This window comes from Lycium ferocissimum, chromosome 3 (genome assembly GCF_029784015.1).
Source record: "Lycium ferocissimum isolate CSIRO_LF1 chromosome 3, AGI_CSIRO_Lferr_CH_V1, whole genome shotgun sequence".
NCBI lineage: Eukaryota > Viridiplantae > Streptophyta > Magnoliopsida > Solanales > Solanaceae > Lycium > Lycium ferocissimum.
Genome location: NC_081344.1, coordinates 17,458,623 through 17,477,682, shown reverse-complemented (window position 1 = coordinate 17,477,682; position 19,060 = coordinate 17,458,623). Strand labels below are relative to the sequence as shown.

At 36.9% G+C, this 19,060-nt stretch overlaps 1 protein-coding gene across 6 annotated transcripts; it reads right to left on the bottom strand.

Moving 5' to 3' along the window:
• Window positions 1-1,918: 1,918 nt before the first annotated feature.
• LOC132049933 (pentatricopeptide repeat-containing protein At5g57250, mitochondrial) lies at window positions 1,919-9,438 on the bottom strand. Of its 6 annotated transcripts, XM_059440919.1 has the most exons (5): window positions 5,912-9,438; window positions 5,296-5,527; window positions 5,165-5,194; window positions 4,813-5,049; window positions 1,919-2,325 (listed from the first exon to the last, which is right to left on the bottom strand). In XM_059440919.1, exon 1 carries the CDS (start codon window positions 9,146-9,148, stop codon window positions 6,023-6,025), a length of 3,126 nt encoding a protein of 1,041 aa, XP_059296902.1. In that variant the 5' UTR covers window positions 9,149-9,438; the 3' UTR covers window positions 1,919-2,325; window positions 4,813-5,049; window positions 5,165-5,194; window positions 5,296-5,527; window positions 5,912-6,022. The 6 variants fall into 6 exon arrangements, with proteins under 6 accessions (XP_059296902.1, XP_059296900.1, XP_059296901.1 ...); XM_059440917.1 differs by having other exon boundaries at window positions 5,165-5,527; XM_059440918.1 differs by lacking the exon at window positions 5,165-5,194 and having other exon boundaries at window positions 5,195-5,527.
• Between the last annotated feature and the right edge of the window lie 9,622 nt (window positions 9,439-19,060).

Sequence of the window (19,060 nt, the reverse complement as noted above, 5' to 3'; positions counted from 1 at the left end):
TATATATATATATATATATATATATATTTTATTCTAGTTTCTACCGCTTTTCTACTTATCATTTACTTAAAAATAGTCAGTCAAAACGATTAATTATTAACTAATTTGAATGAAACTTGACTCCTGAGTTCTTAGCCAAAATTGATGAAACAAAATGAAAAGGATTCCAATTTCATGTCTTAAATGAAATGAGTGGACTAGAATCGGCAGTATTCTAATAGATAGATAGTATGATAGAAAGATTCATTTATTGGAAGATCCAAAACCAAAAATAGTGGTATTTGCGAGCAACAACATAATGGAGGCAGTCACTCACTATAGATTGATCCTCTGAATCATAGAACTATAATGAAATATACGATCAACCAATGTTTATCGAATTTGAAAAAAGAGTCGAAAGAAATTATGAGTTCAATCCATCCTGTTTAGCAGAAAGACGAATATTCCTTCTCATTATCGTACAATCACTTCACAAACTTCGTGTAGGGAAAATCGTTTTCATTTCCCATCTCGTGGTTCAATATCATTTGATTGAATAGTTGACCCAACCCCTTGTTGTTTGAAGAAACCCTCCATTGCAATTGATATAATTCTTATGGGCCACTTGAATTCTCTTTTTCCCTATTTCTTTCTAGAATTTGTTTTTGTGGAATATGGCTTTTATTAGTTGTTTTCTTTATTATGGATAGGAATTCTCTTGTTAAGACCCTAATAGAAAATTTGAAAGGAAAAGGCCAAAAAAAGACAAAAGAGAAATAGCATTTGAGGCCAAAGAGGCATATCACATGGCGGGTCTAGTGCCCTACTCAATAAAAATATAGATCAGTCCTCAATTATTATTTGGAAATATTGATGGAATTACAAACAAGGTATCTTGACATATTTAGATCAAAGGCATTATTGCTACTCTCTCCGTCCCATATTAGTTGTCAACGTTAAAAATACTTGTCCTGGTTATTTTAGAAAATTGAAATGAAATTAATTAATTTTGTTCCATTTTACTTTTAATATTAAGTGCTCTTCAAAGTAACCTATATTGAACAGAGAGCATATTTATTAAAGAGAGACGAGGGAAAATTAGTAAAAATATTTTCTTATTTATGATTTCTTAAGGGTGTGCAAAAAGAAATTGTGACAACTACAATGGGACGGAGGGGGCATGAAAAGAGATTTTTCAACGCTAATCCATTCACATACAAACACAAAATACAGAAGCGGGTTGAGCGATTACTTGCAATTTTTATTTCTTTTGTCAGCACTTATCTAATAAATTACACACCAAACTTTTTAAGCTTTAATGGTTTGATTTTACAGAAGATGGTTATAGGATCTTTCATATTTTTAGCAAATTCTGTCATCCAATCGACCAGCTAAACTTGCCATTTCATCCACGTCTTAATCCCTTGTGATCATGGCACTCACCTTTGTCTTTTCTTATTTTTAGACAAGGGACTGTTGCTCATAACTACTGCTAGCCTATAATAGCAAAGGCTAAAAGAAAAGTTTGAATGCGGTAAAAGGTACAGAAAAATCAGGACCCCAACCTTATAAGTGAAGAAACTAGCTCACCTTTGGCGTGTGAATAAACAGCTGACTTAGGTCGGAGCTTCAACCTATTAGATAAGGTTTGATGGCTGAACTTGGTTTGCATGTCAGTGTTTATCTATGGGTTTGATTAAGAGCCTTTTTTATGAAATTTCTGAGAGGTCAACCGGGGTGCAATGTTTTATTTATTTCCAAATACAAATAAAAACTAGTATAGGATAGCGGCAAGAATTTCTTTAGTCTTAAATCAGGATATTCAGGAAGAACAAGTTGTTCCAACTCGACACCGTCAAAAATTCTTGACTATACTTAGAATAGGTTCATCTTCAAAGTATTTTTCCTCTGCAATATTTTTCTATTGGAGCTTCCCTCATTCCTTTTATCAACCATAAATCAAATTATCATGAACATTATATTCACAATCCCATTAATGCCAAGAAATGCATACCAGCTCTCTCCCACTATTGTCATTGACTTTTAGCTTTACCATGTAACTGGTATCTAGCAATTCTTGTTACATGAATCAGAACAAAAACTAAACTGGCTTCATCCTCGGAATCCAACAATTTCGCTAGGTAAAAGTAATCTATATTTAACAAGTATATTTGCTTAACTTGATCTCTTTTCAATCTGGTCGAACACCCTCGCGATTCTTAAGGACATCAACCTGACAGTTGATGTTGCTGATTTTCTGAGTTCTCAAGGATAACTTGTTTGTGCCCTAAAGCATCAGACTCACCATCCATTTTGACAAATCCCAGTACTAGCTTCTCTAGAAAACTCCCTGGGAAAGAAAAACAAAATCGAATGAGATAATAGTTCATTCACAATATAAAATGAGTCAATGAGACAGCTAATCAAGAGTGAAAGTCACAATTTTAAACTCTCTGTAACCAAGAACTAGAAAAGAAAGAAACAGTACTTAATCTCGCAATTCCAAACAACCATCTGTAACCAAAATGAAGAAAAGAAAGTAATATTCCGTCTCTCATCCTGAGCAATGTTTAGGCTAAACAGAACAGTAAAAACTTAATAAATTTGTTCAAGACATGCAACGACTAAGAAGCAACAGCCAGCTCGTGGACTAGCAGTTGCAAGAAGTTAAAACAATATCAAAAGTTTCAGCTAACTAAGTTGCCTCAAACATCCACTACGCATGTGTACTCTCAGTCTCTGAAGACCTCTATAGTAAACAAAATGGAAGTACATATCCTTGATATGCAGGGAAATCCTCCCCTACCTACTCCCTCCGTCCCAATTTTTGTGAACTCTTTCCTTTTTAGTCAGTCTCGAGAAGAATGATACATTTCTATATTTAGTAATGATTTAACTTTAAACTTCTCATTTTACCCTTATTAAGATAATTTATAGCCACAAATATCTATAGTTTTTTTTAATAGGTACAAATATCTATAGCTTATATTATACCACAAGTTTCAAAAGACTTCCTTTCATTCTTAAACTCCATGAACAGTCAAACAACAACATACCCAGTTGAATCCCACAGTGCGGGGTCTGGGGAGGGTTAAGTGTACGCAGACCTTACCCCACCTTGGAAGGTAGGGAGGTTGTTTCCGAAAGACCCTCGGCTCAAAAGAAAACAAGGGAAAAGAGTCAGATACGGACAAGCAAATCAAAGCAATGCGAAAATGAGAAATAACAAGAGCAAAAAAGTCATGATAAAACAACATGAAAAGACAAGACCCAACACATAAAAGCAGGAATCAAAGGGCAACAAATAGTAGAGCAAAATTACGCCTACTAGTGCGAAAGAAAAGCGAGACTACCTACTAGCCTTCTATCCTAATCTGAGTCCTCCACAACCTCCTATCTAAAGTCATATCCTCGGTAATCTGAAACTGTGCCATGTCCTGTCTAATCACCTCTCCCCAATATTTCTTTAGCCTACCTCTACCTCTCCTAAAACCGTCCATAGCCAACCTCTCACAACTCCACACTGGGGCATCTATGTCTCTCCTCTTCACATGCTCAAACCATCTCAGCCTTGCTTCCTGCATCTTATCCTCCATCGATGCCACTCCCACCTTGTCCCGGATGTCCTCATTCCTGATCCTATCTCTCTTAATGTGCCCACACATCCACCGCAAAGATTCTCATTTCCGCGACTTTCATCTTCTCTCGCACGCGAGAGTTCTTGATCGCCAACACTCTGGCATACAACGCAGTCGGTCTAACCACCACTTTGTAGAACTCGCTTCTTAAGTTTTGGTGGCACTTTCTTGTCACACAACACTCCGGAAGCAAGCCTCTATTTCAACCATCCTGCACCAATACGATGTGTGACATCATCGTCAATATCCCCATTCCCTTGTAAAATAGACCCAAGATACTTGAAACTTCCTTTCTTTTGGATGACCTGGGTGCCAAGCTTCACTTCCACGTCGCCTCCCGAGGTAAGCCATCGAACCCGCACTCCAAATACTCGTTTGGTCCTACTCAACTTGAATCCTTTGACTTAACGTCGTCTCCAATCCTCTAGCTTAGAGTTAACTCCGCTACGAGTCTCGTCAATTAAGACTATGTCATCTGCGAACGACATACACCATGGCATCTCACCTTGAATTTGTCGCGTCAATCCATCCATCACCAAGGCAAATAAAAATAGGCTAAGAGCCGATCCCTGATGCAAACCCCATCAGAATTGGGACCTTTAGCCTCCAAGCATCTCCACAGAACCTCTCTTGGCACTTTATCGTAAGCTTTCTCTAGGTCGATGAACCGTGAACAATCAAACACCATCACATAAATTAAGATGGAGGAAGTAATAGATTTGCATGTATAGACACTTCAGTTGCGCTCACCCTTTCTCGAAAGTATCCTTTTTTCCGGGGAGATGGTCAATCATAATTTTTTTATTTATGCGAACCATGTCAGAGAATAACATTCTTACCTTCAATATCGCCACAATATTATTCGTCCAAACACATTGAAACACAACTGCAGATGGAAAACAACCACCTTTTTTTCTCCCAACAAGGCAAACTTGAAGCCTGAAAATAGACATAATTAGTGATAGAAAACTTTGGAAAACCAATCACGTCATACAAGGAATAGAAAAACCCAGGCTAGAATCACTTCTCCCTCTGGAAAAGAAATAACAAATAGCCGTATAAAAATTAGAATAAGATACATAACCCAGGAGCCTTCTAGTATGCAATTGAACAAGCCATAATAACCTTCTAATAGCTGCAAACGTTACCTCAGTCAAATATTCATAGAAATTGCAATTGAACAAGCCATAATAACCTTCTAATAGCTGCAAACGTTACCTCAGTCAAATATTCATAGAAATTGCAATCATGGTCTGTCTTTTGCATCTGCTGAGCACTCCTAAAAAATGCTTCAAAGATTCCCAAGCTTCACCTAGAGACGTGCAATCATAACAACTTCCACTTCCAGTCCTCAATGTCAAGATATCCAGTACATCCGATAGAGCAATGCGTCTTCCGAAGGAATCCACATATAACTCGCGCTCCCGAAAATCTGTAAGATGATGTCAAAGACAGTGGTGTTTGTTTTATCAATGTTATCAAACACTATTACACAGTTTAAAATAATCTAACAAAAGATACAACTAACAACAATGAAATAAGCTTACCACAACAGATAAATACTTATCCCTACTCACCTTTTGAATGATCGAAGCAGGAGGGAAAGAAATTATAATCAGTAAAGTGATGTGTGAAAATATTTATGTATAGTCTGCAAAAGTGACGTGTGTAAAATTACCGAAATAACACGAGTGTCAGTGAAACATCGCCTAAGGCTTTATGTATAGTCTGCCAAAGGGCAGATAAAATGCCACAAAGTCTTGAATGACCTTTGCAAGAAGGTCCAAATTCCCCTGTGCTTCTGCTTTAGAAAGAATACTACTAAGTCCATGGTGCAATGTTTCCTAATACCTAGCTTTAGTCGCTAAGATTTTCTCTTCTTGGTGTAAATCTTCCAGTTCTTTTTCCACCTGCATTGGATATCAAACTCGGAGTTGGCTTATAGTTCAAACATTTGAATTAGAACCAATAAGCAAAACATAGTAAAGAATGTTATGTTATGTAATTAGAAAAAATAGAAGTAACAATAATATTTAATCAGTACAATAAAAAACAATAGTATTTAATAAGTTAACAATATATAATTAATTGACCTATCTCTTCTAAAGCGAACACTCGGAATACTTCTAAATAGAATAAACTCCGACTACGAAGTTAAATTTGACTGTTTCTGGAAAATGGATATATGAGTTTGCCAAGTTGATAACCTAGAGTAACAAAAAAAAAAATGAATTGAGCATTTAGACTAGCATGCAGATTGTATTGAGGTATAGCTCAACAAGAAGAAAACATACCCAAGATAGCTCCTGTATGGTTGTATGGTTCTTTGTTCCAGCAAGAAACACTAGAAGAGCTCAAACCATATTCAGAGAAACTAGTCAATCTTGTCTGAAGATGAATACGCTCTATGTGAAACCAGTAATAACTTTTGCCACTTCATTAGCCTTATCATATTCCCCTTTTGAACACAATAAAGCAATACGGGAATAATAATAACTGAAGTCGAGCAACTGGGTTATTTGATTGTCTCGGTTACTACGATTGTTTGATGCCTTATCCGGAGTCCAAGCCTCGTCGATATCTATTTTGTATTTGCATAATAAGTCTTTAGAATCAACTCTCTCCTCTCTCCCATCATAATTAGGCTCCTCTAATAAATTCCAACCTCTTCTAACAGGGAAAAACATGGACGCCACTTCATTGAGAATATTAACTGCCTCTTGGATGCTTCCTCGCTCACACAACTGAGAAAGAAAACTTATAATAGACTCTGTTCCAGTCTCACTTTCAACTCTGCCAAGAAGATCAATGACAGATTTTGACTGAAACATCTCCCTCAAAATGCATCGAGATTCTTCCATCCTTCCTTTATCACATAAGCCTCTCACCAGGTACATGAAACCCAAGAAATCAGGTCTCAATTTGAACTCAGAAAAGAACCCAAGAGCCCCCTCCATGTCACCCTTCTGACAATAGCTGTTAAGTACTGCACTGACAGTGAATTCATCTGGTGTTAGGCCTTCAGCTTGTAAATCAAGGAGAAGCTTCATAGTTTCCTGGACTTGACCTAACTTGCTGTATCCATCAATTAATGAATTGTATATGCGAGTATTCGGTCTAAGATTCTTTAGGGACATCTCTGCAAACAACCTCCTCGCATCTTCTAAAAGACCTTCTTTTGATAAAGTGTCAATGAGTATTCCGCATGTGATTTCTGAAGGAGCTACATCAATTTTTTCTAATGAATCAAATAACCGAAAAGCTTCAACCACACACCCTTGACGACACAACCCATTGATAACTGAGTTATAGGTTACAATATTGAAAGAAATTCCCTTATTCTTGGCAAAATTACAGAGGTTTAATGCCTTGTCAATATGTCCTCCTTTGCAAAGGCCGTCAATAATAATTGAGTAGTCAACCACATCCATGAGAGGTAGCTTATCTCCTGCTCCCACAACAAGGTTAAAAGCATCCAGATATCGGCCGCCTTTTGTCAGTGTCCTCAAAACTTCAGCAGGAAAAGTTGCTTCAGATATGCCACCTTTCACAGTAGCAAGAAACCGAACCGCAGTTTCGACATTTTTAATGCAAAGAAAGTAAACAAGTATCTTGGCTGCTCTAAGCTCAAACATCTCATACTTTTTTATGAATGTTGTCAAAAGGAGGCCAGTCAAAAATGTTTTGCCACCATAGAGAAGGGATCTCATTAAAAGGTAGTAGGAGTTCTTGCTTAGAACAAAACCATTACTTTGAATCACCATTAATAGATCGAATGCAGCCTCTGATAATCCTTTGTTGCAAAGGAGAGAAACAGCATCGCTACACATTGAATCAAAGTTTTCATGCTCATTTCTTCCCAATCTCTGAAATAAATCTAAAACTCCAAGAGCACCCTTAACTCCAAAGATCTTTTTGATCAATGACATATAGATCCTTGTACTTAAAGGTAAACCTCGATCTATTAGTTCAACAAATACTTCAACTGCCATGTCTGGCATGCCATTCCTACACAGCCCTTGAATGGTGCAATTGTAACACGCAACTGAAGTTATAGATGCCTTCCGAAATTCATCAAATATTTCAAGTGCCTCATCTATCATTCCTACTTTTGAGTAACCTTCAATCATGGTACAGTAAGTAAGAAAATTGGAAGTCAGGCCCATATCCGATATTTTCTTATATATGGCAAGAGCATCCTCAAACAACCCCATCATAAATAGGCCTTTTATAAGAAAGTTGCACATAGTAACATCAAGGGAAACATCAGCTGCTTCAACTCTATTTTTTATTTCTACCATTCCGATGACATTTTCTTCTTGAATATAACCATGTAACAACGTACTATATGTGATAATATCTCCGGAGATCCCCTTAGACACATCATCAGCCTCAATCATTCTCCCAGCTTTACACAATCCATTGATAATTGTATTGTACGTGACAACACTAGGTTTTATTCCTTTCTTCTCCATTTCACTGAGCAGTTCGAATGCACGTACTATGTCACCCTTCCTGCACACGCCATCAATTAACACTGCATAGATAAACTCATCCGCTTCGATCCCCAATTCTTCAACCATCTTAAACACCGCAAACGACTCACACATTTTTCCTTTCTTGCAAAATCCTAATATCACCGCCGTAAGAGTAACCAAATTAGGTTGCACACCGCGCTTTTTCATCTCGTATAAAAACCCAACCGCTTTCTCCACATGACCCTCCTTCGAGAACCCATCAATAAGTATCGTATAGCCTATCGTATCCAACTCAAATCTCCTACACACCATCTCATTGTACATCCTACCCTCCCCAAACCCCACTTGTGGGATTCCACTGGCGACGTTGTTGCTTTGTTGTGCCATCTCACTGTATCTACGGAGCGCCTCTTCAATCGCTCCTTCCCTAAAATACCCATATATCCAATTACTGTAAAACACAACATCTAATTCTAATCCATATATCTTCATCCTAGCAACCAAATCTTGAACCTCATCAATTCTTCCCAATCTATAATAAGCACTTACTAATGCTGTATAAGTAACAACATTAGGCTTCAAATAACCTAAATTCACAGCATTTTCGAAGAACTCAACAGCAAGCTCAGCTTTTCCAACACTCAAGAAACCAGAAATCACACAACTACACACAAAATTATCAAAAGGGTATTTATTTTTCTCATTAGTCATCAATTCTAACACTTCAATTGCCAAATCCATCCTTCCCTGACTACATAAAGAGTAAATCAACGAAGAAAAAGTGAAAGAAGAAAGCAAAACTTTGCCATCACAATCCTGCTGTAATACAGAAAGGGCCTTTTCGCATTTATGCTCTTTTACAAGGGCTTGTATGTAAATTCTGTGTGTTTGGGAGTCTTTCTTGAATTGGTGTGATTTGACTAAGTGTGTGATAAGTTTGAATCTTTTGGATTGAGAAAGGAAGAGGAGGAATTGGTTGAAGTGTTGTGTGGTGGGAGTGAAACCAGTCTTCAATAGAGAAACAATATTTGGAGATATCTTAGAGAGAATCATGGCCTGTGATACTATACAGTTAGATTTGGGAACTTCGATTTCATAGCTCTAATTTGAAATAAATGTAATCATAACAGCAAGAGGAAAAAATAAAGAAGAGCAAATAGTGTACAAAAAGAGCCAAATTGAAGAAGCTAATGCTGTTTTATTGTGTTGCATAACTTTGCCCTCTCATTTCCACAGCAGCACCACCAATGAGTTGAGAAAGAATTGGGCGAGCAGCCCAGAAGAAAAAAAGAAAAAAGATCTCCTTTTCTTTTTCCTATTTTCTTTACTCCACACAGGTTAGATTATAATTATTACTCCCTCCCGTAAAACTTCTTTATTTTGCCGCTAAATTCGGATACATAAGATTTTTAAGTTTTTTTAAAAATAATCTACGTATTTAGAACCTATATAAAAAGCAGTACTACTCTTTTCCGGTTTATAATATGTATTCACTTAATCATTTTATTTTGATACAAAATAAGTGTCTACTTACATAATTTAGAAGGAATCAATTTAGATAAGTGAGTTTTTATGTAATCAAGAAATTATATTATTTTGGGTAGTTTTAATTAAAGCTAATTTAGTCGATATTTTCTTCTAGGAGTTAGTTTTTCTTAGTTTTTTCTTAAATGGTCTGCTAACATTTTTTTGTGCGGATTGTCCATCATACAAACCGGTCTTTAATTTTTGTCCCTACTTGTTATTTAATGAAAATTTGTGGGCCAACGCACTCTTATTCGCTGGTCTACGAAATCAGAGATTCTGGGTTCGATCCCCAACAGAATCAGAAAAAAAATCACAAGGCCAAGTTACATAGAAACGACATAGTTCTATAGAAATTTAGTTATCCGACATAAGTTGTGTAGTAACGAATTCGCTCGACATAAGTTTATAGAAACTTTATCTTATGCGGCATAACTTAATTTCTACAGAACGATACCAGACAAGGCACAGTTTCTATGTAACTTTGCCCGACAAGAAACATTCTATGAAACTTTGCCTTGCGAAATTAGGTAATACATCCGTATTTTTTTTTCAATATCAGGGGTATTTTTTTTATCACTTTTTTGTTATTTAAGTGTTGAAGGATAAAAATTAAAGACTAGCGATTTGAGGGGCAAAAATTAAAGACCACCCCAAGATAGGGGCATTCGTGCGAATTGCCCGTGTGCTAAAGGCTAAGTGGACACTTATTTTGAACCGGAAAGAGTATAAGTCACAATTATTAACTATTTAAAATATTTAAAAGGCATACGAATAATTGTGGTTAAATATTTTCTTATCAAAATCCAAACTGTATCATATAATTTGAGATGGAGGGAGTGTTGACACCCAATTTTGGCCTTCCCTTTTCGCTTAATTAATTTCACTATGCTTTTAGTCCTGAAAATTCCCCAAAGGAGCTAGGAATATTTTCATTGATTACTACGCTATTTTCCGAGATATATTTCTCTAAAGTTAAGGAATTTTTATCGTTTCTTAGAAATTACCAAAAAAAAAATCATATTTTTTTAATTATAAATGACTAAACATCATTTTTTTTATAATTAAAATCACTCAAAAAAAATAATGTTGATATTCGTATATCAATATTGGCATTGGCATTTTTCCTTTAATCCTACTTATTACCGTATTAATCATCTTTTGCTCTATTTCTTTTTAACTAAATACGTATATTAAATTACTTGTATTGTAATTTATATAGGTGTATATATTTGGGAATTAATTAGGACAAAGAAGCATATTTTAATTAATTGATTAGAGTAAAAAGGGATTAGAAATTAATTCACCTACATAACACTGGGCCAATTCCCTTCTCCTCCAAATTAAATCAGCAACCCAACACCTCTAGCCCAATTCCCCACCGACCCGAACCGACCCAACACCTACACTAAAATCCCCCAACCCATTTTCAGTTCAATCAAGACCAGACCCTTTCTCTTTAACCAAACAGCCCTAAAGACTAACGCTCCTCTCCTCTCTGTCTTCCACCTCGCCGCCACCCCCCTTTACCCATCAGACCATCGGCTAAAGCCGATTTCGGCGTCACTGACGCCGCCTCCCATCAACCCCTGTCCCTTTCTCCCCTTTTCTTCAAGTGACAGAGCTTCGAACAGCTCGTCCAAATTCGAATCAGCCCCCAAATCAAAAAGCACGCGAACATCCTTGGGATTCCAAACCGTTCTTCCAACAATCCATAGGGTAAAGGTTTGTTTCGGTCCGTGGAGACTAAAATCATGAAGAATCCACTTAATTCGGAGTCCCAACGAATTTGTAGCCTTCAAATCGCTCTGAAAAGGTGAGAATCTGTCATTTTTTTTCATCATTTCATCTTTTCAAAATTGCAGATTTTCCCCCCTCTTTAATTCGAAATTCCAAGGCAAAAAGCTTCTTGAAGAAGCTGTTGAAACGCCCCAATCTTCAGCTATAAATACCGGCCTTTGAGGGCTGTTTTAGAACAAGTCGAACAATTGAAAAAATCCCTTTATTTCATAAGTTTTCTTGACAGCTAAAAATCCCCTTAAGTTCAGAATTGAAAAAAAAAATCTCTTTATTTTCACAAAGTTCAACAACTGGAAAATTCCCCACTGTTTTTTTTTTTAGGTTCCTACTCTCAGAAAATCCTGTTTTAACTCTAAGTTCTTTTGGCTATATAATTGCGGTTGTTCTCGGCTAAGCAACGGTTGCTTGAAGCGGATTCGGAGACTCGACGACGACATTAGCCTCAGTTCGCTGTCCCGGAGAAGGTAATCACATTCGTCCTCCCTTCGTCTTTAATTTTGTAGAAGTCGAAATGTAGTCGTTTCGTTGTTTTGTCGTTCTCAGCATTCCTTGGAGTTTGCTTGACCGAATCTGCCTATACTTTATTTGCTATAAACAAACATGAAATAGTCATGGCAATCTATTAGCGTTTAAAGAGAATGATCGTTGAACTTGCTGAATATATGAATAGTAGTGTCGCTTGTCTAAAAAACCTGTTTGTGGCATCCCTTAAGGGTCTGTTTTATCATGTAAAATCAGCATGTAAAATGGCTAAAATAAATCTTGAATCTCAAAAACAAAATGTCCTGATTTGGTGGTAGTTAATACTAGTCTACATATGGGTTCAAATAATCATTTTGTTTCCGTTGGTTTGAATCTGTCCACATCCCGTAATCTTTTTTTTTTTTTTTTTTTTTTTGCCATTAAGGCTGTAGCTATAGACGGCTTGGATCATGTTTTATCTTTCGTTCATGTCTTCAAAACCAGTTCTACTATGGATCAATATTAAGATGTTCGTGTCAAATAGCTGTTTTCCTACTTTCATTTGGACATGAGCATGAAACTTTATTTGTTTGAGGGCATTGAAAGGTTAGCATTGTCCCTGTTGTAGTTAGCTTAAATAAAATGGTTGATAACATAGCTGCTGCTAATACGATTTCCTAAAGCTCTACCATAAAATCCATTTAGACCTTATGACTAAAAATATCATGCCGTGACTCCGTCTAGAGACCTATATGTGAATATATGATGCCTTATAACTAAAAAGAAAAGGTTATTAAGTTTGATCAAATAAAAGGGTGATGTTTTGTTCGAGAGAAAAAGTTATTATTTTTAAGAAAAAGTTACTGTTTTGATATAAAAAGAAAGCTACTGTTTTTTTTAACTAAAAAGTTACTGTTTTCGGGTTAAAAAGTTACTGTTTTGGTTGGGGAGAATTACTGGTTTAAAAAATAATAATAATAATAATAATAATCAAAAAATTGTTTGCTTGTCGATTAACTTGTGTGAATGAAACACCAGTACTAGAATATAGTAACTATCTTGGTGTTCTTATGAGTTGATGATGCGAACTTGTCTAAAGGCAAAATTTGCAAAGATTTGTGAGAACTTACGCTGTTTTTATTTGAAAAGTATAGGAGATAACATGAAGTAGTATATCTTTTATAAGATTTGTTTTACGAACTGAACTGGCTTCTTGCTAAAAATAAAAAAATCGGTTATTTTGCCTCTGTTTTTTATGAGTCGGTTTATAAAAGGCTAACATAGACTATGGGCTTGTTATGATAAATAAGTGATTCACTAGAATAAAAAGAAGAAGAAAATAGCTGTGTATTATTGAACTTGGGACTGTTTACTCTTTTGAGAATGCATGAGATAAGTTGAAGTATAAAATTGTCTTAAGTCAAACCCAGCTGTGACTTGGATCTGCTCTTGAACTATCTCCCCTAAAGTTGCTAAAATGCTAGGAGTATGTATTTGTCATCTAATTGTTTAAAAAATGAGGATGTTTGGTTAAGTTGTAATGCTGGGAATGCTCAAGATTACTTAACTTGCTAACTTATAAATGTTGAGAGTCTAGTAATCATGGCTGTACCTATTTGTTTTCTTGAAGTATGATATGTAGTTTTCAACAGTAAGTTGCCAAGGTTTCTCCCTAAGTTTGATTTAAGTGTGGGTTGTTCATACTTTTCTTTCTCGGACAAGCCGCTTGAATTAATTGAGTAACGTGTACGACCATGCATGAAAACTTTTCAGTTGCATATCAATATGATTGAATCCTAGCATAGCCTATAATAGTTACTAGTAACTTATCAAGAGGACTACGTTTTTGAATCATTATTTCAACTATTTCATATGTAATATGACCGAAATCTCTAACCAAAAGATTTTACTCGTCCATTTACTTGTTCATGGAAATGAGAGGTCAATATATGGGACTGTTTCCCAGTATGTTCCTAACGACCTGAGCTTATAAAATGTGCTAGAAAAAATGGTTAAAAACATGATCATTTGTACTTTTCTCAGAGACAGTCCTTAAGTCAAGTTGTCATGTTCTTAATTGAATCCACCTCTTGGAAGGTTAGTAAGGGCCTTGTTTGTTGGTAAAATTGGATAAAAATAAGGGAAATAGTGGCATGTTGTATTCTGGTGAACAGTAGAAGTTGAGAAATAATGATTATCGTAATTATTCTCGTGAGTATGTTGTACACTTTGCCTAAAAAAAAAAAATATTGACAGGGTGTTTTGAATTGTATGAAGGTTGTTGGCATTGGTTGAAAGTGTTGTTTAAGCTTAACATGTAATTCTGTGTTAAAATCTCTGTTCTAAAGATTAATCATCCATGTAGTTAATTGAAGAAAGGAACAGAATGTAATACGGATCTGTCTATATTATATATAGAAATTAGTGTCTTTGTGGGATACATTAAAGTATGTTTTGTTCTCATCTAAGCCATTGGTTAATCTATTAGTTTGACAATGCTTAACATACCTTTACTAATTCACAAAGGGGTGAAAGTTGTTTGAGTTGTCCAACTTTTAGGGATGCCTTAGAACCTGATCTCCTTCTTTGGTTCTAATTATTGCTTGCACTATTGCATACAGAGATTTCTATTTAAGCTAAGTGATGATGTCAAGTACATGCTAAGTTAATGTGATTACACCGTTCATTTGTGGCTGTCGCTTCACCCCCTTTGTTTGAACAATTAGAATTTACCTGAAGTATTATGGGTTAAAACTAGTTGTGTGTCCAGTTTTTTCTTCTATAATGATTTATGTCATACTATGGGAATGATATGCATATCTTAAAACCTCTATCCTTCACATGAATAGTCAAGCATCTACCTGCAAAAATGGGCTAAAAAGTCAATCAGTCTTTTCATACTTAGATATATTAAACTGCCATTTGAACTCGTGTGTTTGAATTAATGGGACAGATACAATTTGGGTTTTGCTAATATAGTATGATGGTTGTGTGCACTGTTCTTCTATGGCGTCACGGCAGTGTTCTTTCTCCTTTTTTTTTTTTTGAATAAAATAAAATAAAAAATGATTGTGTATATATTTAGCATTTCAAGTGTACACTGTGCGCTATCGCATAATTTGAATTTACGTATTTAAATTGAGATTGTTTCTAATCCTTATCTTTATCTTTTTTTTTTTTTATGAGGAACCTTGGGAGCATTTGGAGTTATGACAACTCTAGACCCTTCTGCCCATATCAGAGAAGGCAACAGTAGCAGCCTATGTCTCGTTCATTAATGTGTACCAGTCTCAGTTCCTCATTCGTGTCAAGAGTCTCCGTCCTCCTTCCTCTCTTCGAACTTTATGTCTTTGCGTAAACTTGTGTATATTCATGTTGTTTATATTTTTGACTAACATTTTATGGATTGTGTTTGTAGCATATTTGTGTCTTTGCTTGTGTACGAACTTGCGGAGAAATAGTTAAATATAGAAATTTAATCGTTTATTTTTCTCACCCCCAGTCAGGTATTCATTTTAGTAATATTCCGATTATAGGCGTATTTAGAATAATAATTGTCAAATGATTTTCAGCTTTTGTTTATGCACTTTCAGATTAAAAAATGATTTCCAACTAAAGGAAATTAACTGAAAAAAAAATTCCTTTTTGAGTTAATTGCTCATCAAACTAACGTTTCTTTTTAAATCCATTTTTAACAAAAAGCGATTTAAATAGGGGTTTCAAAAGGATAAGATGCATATTTTATGGGTAATCATTTTCTATTTAATGCTAACGTATGGAACAGGTCAGATTCATTAAGTTTAAATGAGGAAATTATATTAGGGCCCGAGTATAGTGGCTCAAGCCATTTTACGAGATATAAGGTAAATATTCCATTTTATATACACTCATACATATATATACTATCTTATTTTCAGTAATTCCTTTGATCATCTTTTCATCATGTGTATACATATATATTATTTTCATATCACAAAAATAGCTATTTTTGAACCATTATATACCGTTTTTCATAGGATATAAATATCGCACATATACATTATTATTATTTTTTTTAATAAAAAATATGCATTCATAATCCTCTTATCTTATACTATTGTATACAAAAGTACATCGTGAATATATACGTATATGTTTACATCTCATGTATACTAACTACTGTCTCTATAGTAAACATACATATGTACCATTTTCATACACATATATATCACATATACTATCTAATTCTTTTACATATCACATATATACATTATTTTCTTATAAAAAATATATCCCTCCTTATTCTATATTATACATATTCTTATAAAAAAAATATATCCCTCCTTATTCTATATTATACATGTTATTCTTATATAAAATGAATGTCATACATATTTTCCTCATGCATACATTAGCATTAACTACTTCCTTTTATAAATATGCATTTACTCGCATAGTTATATTTACTTTAAAACCCCCTTTTTATACAAATAGTTTTGAGAGAGTAGTTTCTTTTTCCGCAATTCTTTAAATAGGTGATAATAAATTAAATAATCCCCCCTCTAGTGTTAATTAGGCTAAGTTTAAAGACTGTCTTTAGATAGGCTCCGAGGGATGCTTAACACCTTCCCCTCGGGGTAAATAAACCCTTACCTAGAATCTCACAGGTTTCAAAGACAAAAAAAGAGTTTATTTTTTTTTACTAATGGTTTCCTAATATTTCCTAAAATTGGGTGGCGACTCTGAAAAATTTTCAAAACCAGAGGAAACATAGTCATAAGTTGTGAACTAGTTTTAATCCGTTAAAAATAATCCCCGGTCGAAGAAAAGACCGAACGTACTCGAGCTCATTCGGACTTACCCTCGGCTCTGGGTTAACCGGTCAAACATTGACCCGGTTTTTACCGTATACAGATAGTCCCCACACTTTTCGGACCGTAGTTTTATCGGAGTAACGGGAAGTGGATAAGTCATAAAATCGATGGTTCCATAAGCTCGTTCTTATCTTCAAATTTGGCGGGAACAGTTATGTCACGTCCTTCTGACATCGGCCACATGTCTCGTCCTAAATGGTCGACCTTGGGAACCGTCGTAATGCACGTGGCTTCATATCACGTCCCATTAATGGTGAGACACATGTCGCCGCCCGATTGGTTGTTCTCTGTAACCGCTACAGTAAAACGCCTATATAAGGCCCAAAGCTGTGTCATTTTTTCATTTTCACTTCTTCACTTACTCGTTCTCTGCTCCTTTATTTCTTGCTTTCTTGATCGTAACAGCCACTTCAACTTCTCCATTTGTTGTTTTGATCGTAAGAGCATCTTCGCTACCTCTTTCATAAGTCATTTTGCATCTTTCCACTGCCTCTTCCATCCTAATATTTCTTCTATTTGTTTCGCTCTTGAACCTTCCATCTGCCACTTCAAATTCCCAAATTTTCATATCTTCAAAATGTCTGCCAACACCGAATCCACTTCCCAAGACGTTCCCTCGATTTTCTCTCTGCGAGCCGAGCCTGTTTCACAGCCCAAAGGTAAAACCTTCGTGGAACCGACTGCTCTGGACATAATACCGTCCAAGCCCAATTACAACCATGAATTTGACGTCGAGAAACCATCTCTAGTCGCGGATAGGGGTTACGACGTAAGGCGATACCCTTCGTCTATTACGGAGGATCTTCTACCTCTGGTCCGGGAAGAATGTGGATGGGATAAGCATCCGGTGCAAGTGTTCACCCCCGGGCTCGATGAGTCCATTACCGATCACAGAGAAGGTTTCCTATACGTTTACACGTATCCGTTCATGCTCAAACTCGATCCTCCAATTGATCCGATTATTTTGGAGATGTGCCGGACGTACAACGTGACCTTGGCCCAAATTGGGCCGATTATCTGGAGGACCGTGGCCTGCCTCCGCTTATTGGCAAATAACGTCAACAGGGAATTCACGTTGGCACACTTCATCCGGTTGTATTCTCCGAGGATCTTCCGAGGGGGCGTGATAAAGATTGCCAAACGAGATCGGAACCCGATCTTTTCCAAACTCGATGAGGATAGAGATCGAGGATGGTTGGAACGTTGTGTCCGGGTAAGGACCGCAGACATTATTCCGGTCGATCACATGCCCTTCCCGGAGAAGTGGAACGATAGACGTAAGTTTCAGTTCTCCCTTCTATAATTATCCTTTCTCCATGCTTTGTCAAAATTTGCTCCCTTACGTGCATATATGATCTCATTTTTTTTTAGCCGAGGCATGGATACCTTCAGCTGTCTGGAACCTTACGGAGTGGGTTGGAGCAATCCTTAGCCAATACCCTCATGAAAAACGGATATGGGGGGACCTATCGCGTGGCCGATGGGTTGCCCAAAATCACGGTAATCTTCTCCTTGATTTGGTATTTACTGCATTCTCCCTTTTTCTTTTTCTAACTCCTTCGGTATTCAAGCTTGCCCAAAGGCTCGGTGGAGCCGAGACCTAAATCTTGCCGATCCTGCCACTCGGCTCCTGGCTGACCCGATACGGCGAGGTCATCCCGTCATTCCGCGAGATAAGAGATGAAAAAGCCCTCGAGGCGTAAAACCAAAGAAAAGGGCGAAGAGCGTTGCTCGGACCCTGAGGGATGAAACAGAGCCCGACGTTCTTATTCGAAGGGTTGGTGGGGGCCCCTCCATCGCCTCTGTTCTGGAGGAGAAAGCCACTATTCCGCCCTTTCCTACCACTGGGGAAGGACCTTCCATTCCGGCTCCGCACACAAGTGGGGAAGAAGTTCTTTTTCCAACTCCTCTAAGGTCAATTGAATTCATTTACATTTCAAGTGATGCTTCGCCCGAAGAGGCTCCCTTGAAGAGGCCTAGAAGATCCGGGCCATCTTTGGATATTGAGGCCGAACAAAGAGCAAAATAGGCCCCCGATACCGAGGCTACAATGGATACCAGCCCACTGCCCGGTGGTGACCAAGCTACTACATCCGAGGCACCTGCTCCTACCGAGGCTGCTGGAGCTGTTCCGGCTTCTCCTACTCCTGCATCGAGGTCTGATAACCTCGATGACATGTTCTCGGATACCCCACCAGCAACCGGGGAGGCTGCCGGGTTTGGCCATCTTCCCATTCCTCAGGTCACGAGGGCGGCTAACCGGTCCACGAAAATGGGTGCAAGGAACAATCTCGTAGGTATTTTCCCAGCCTCTAGTGTAGAGCCG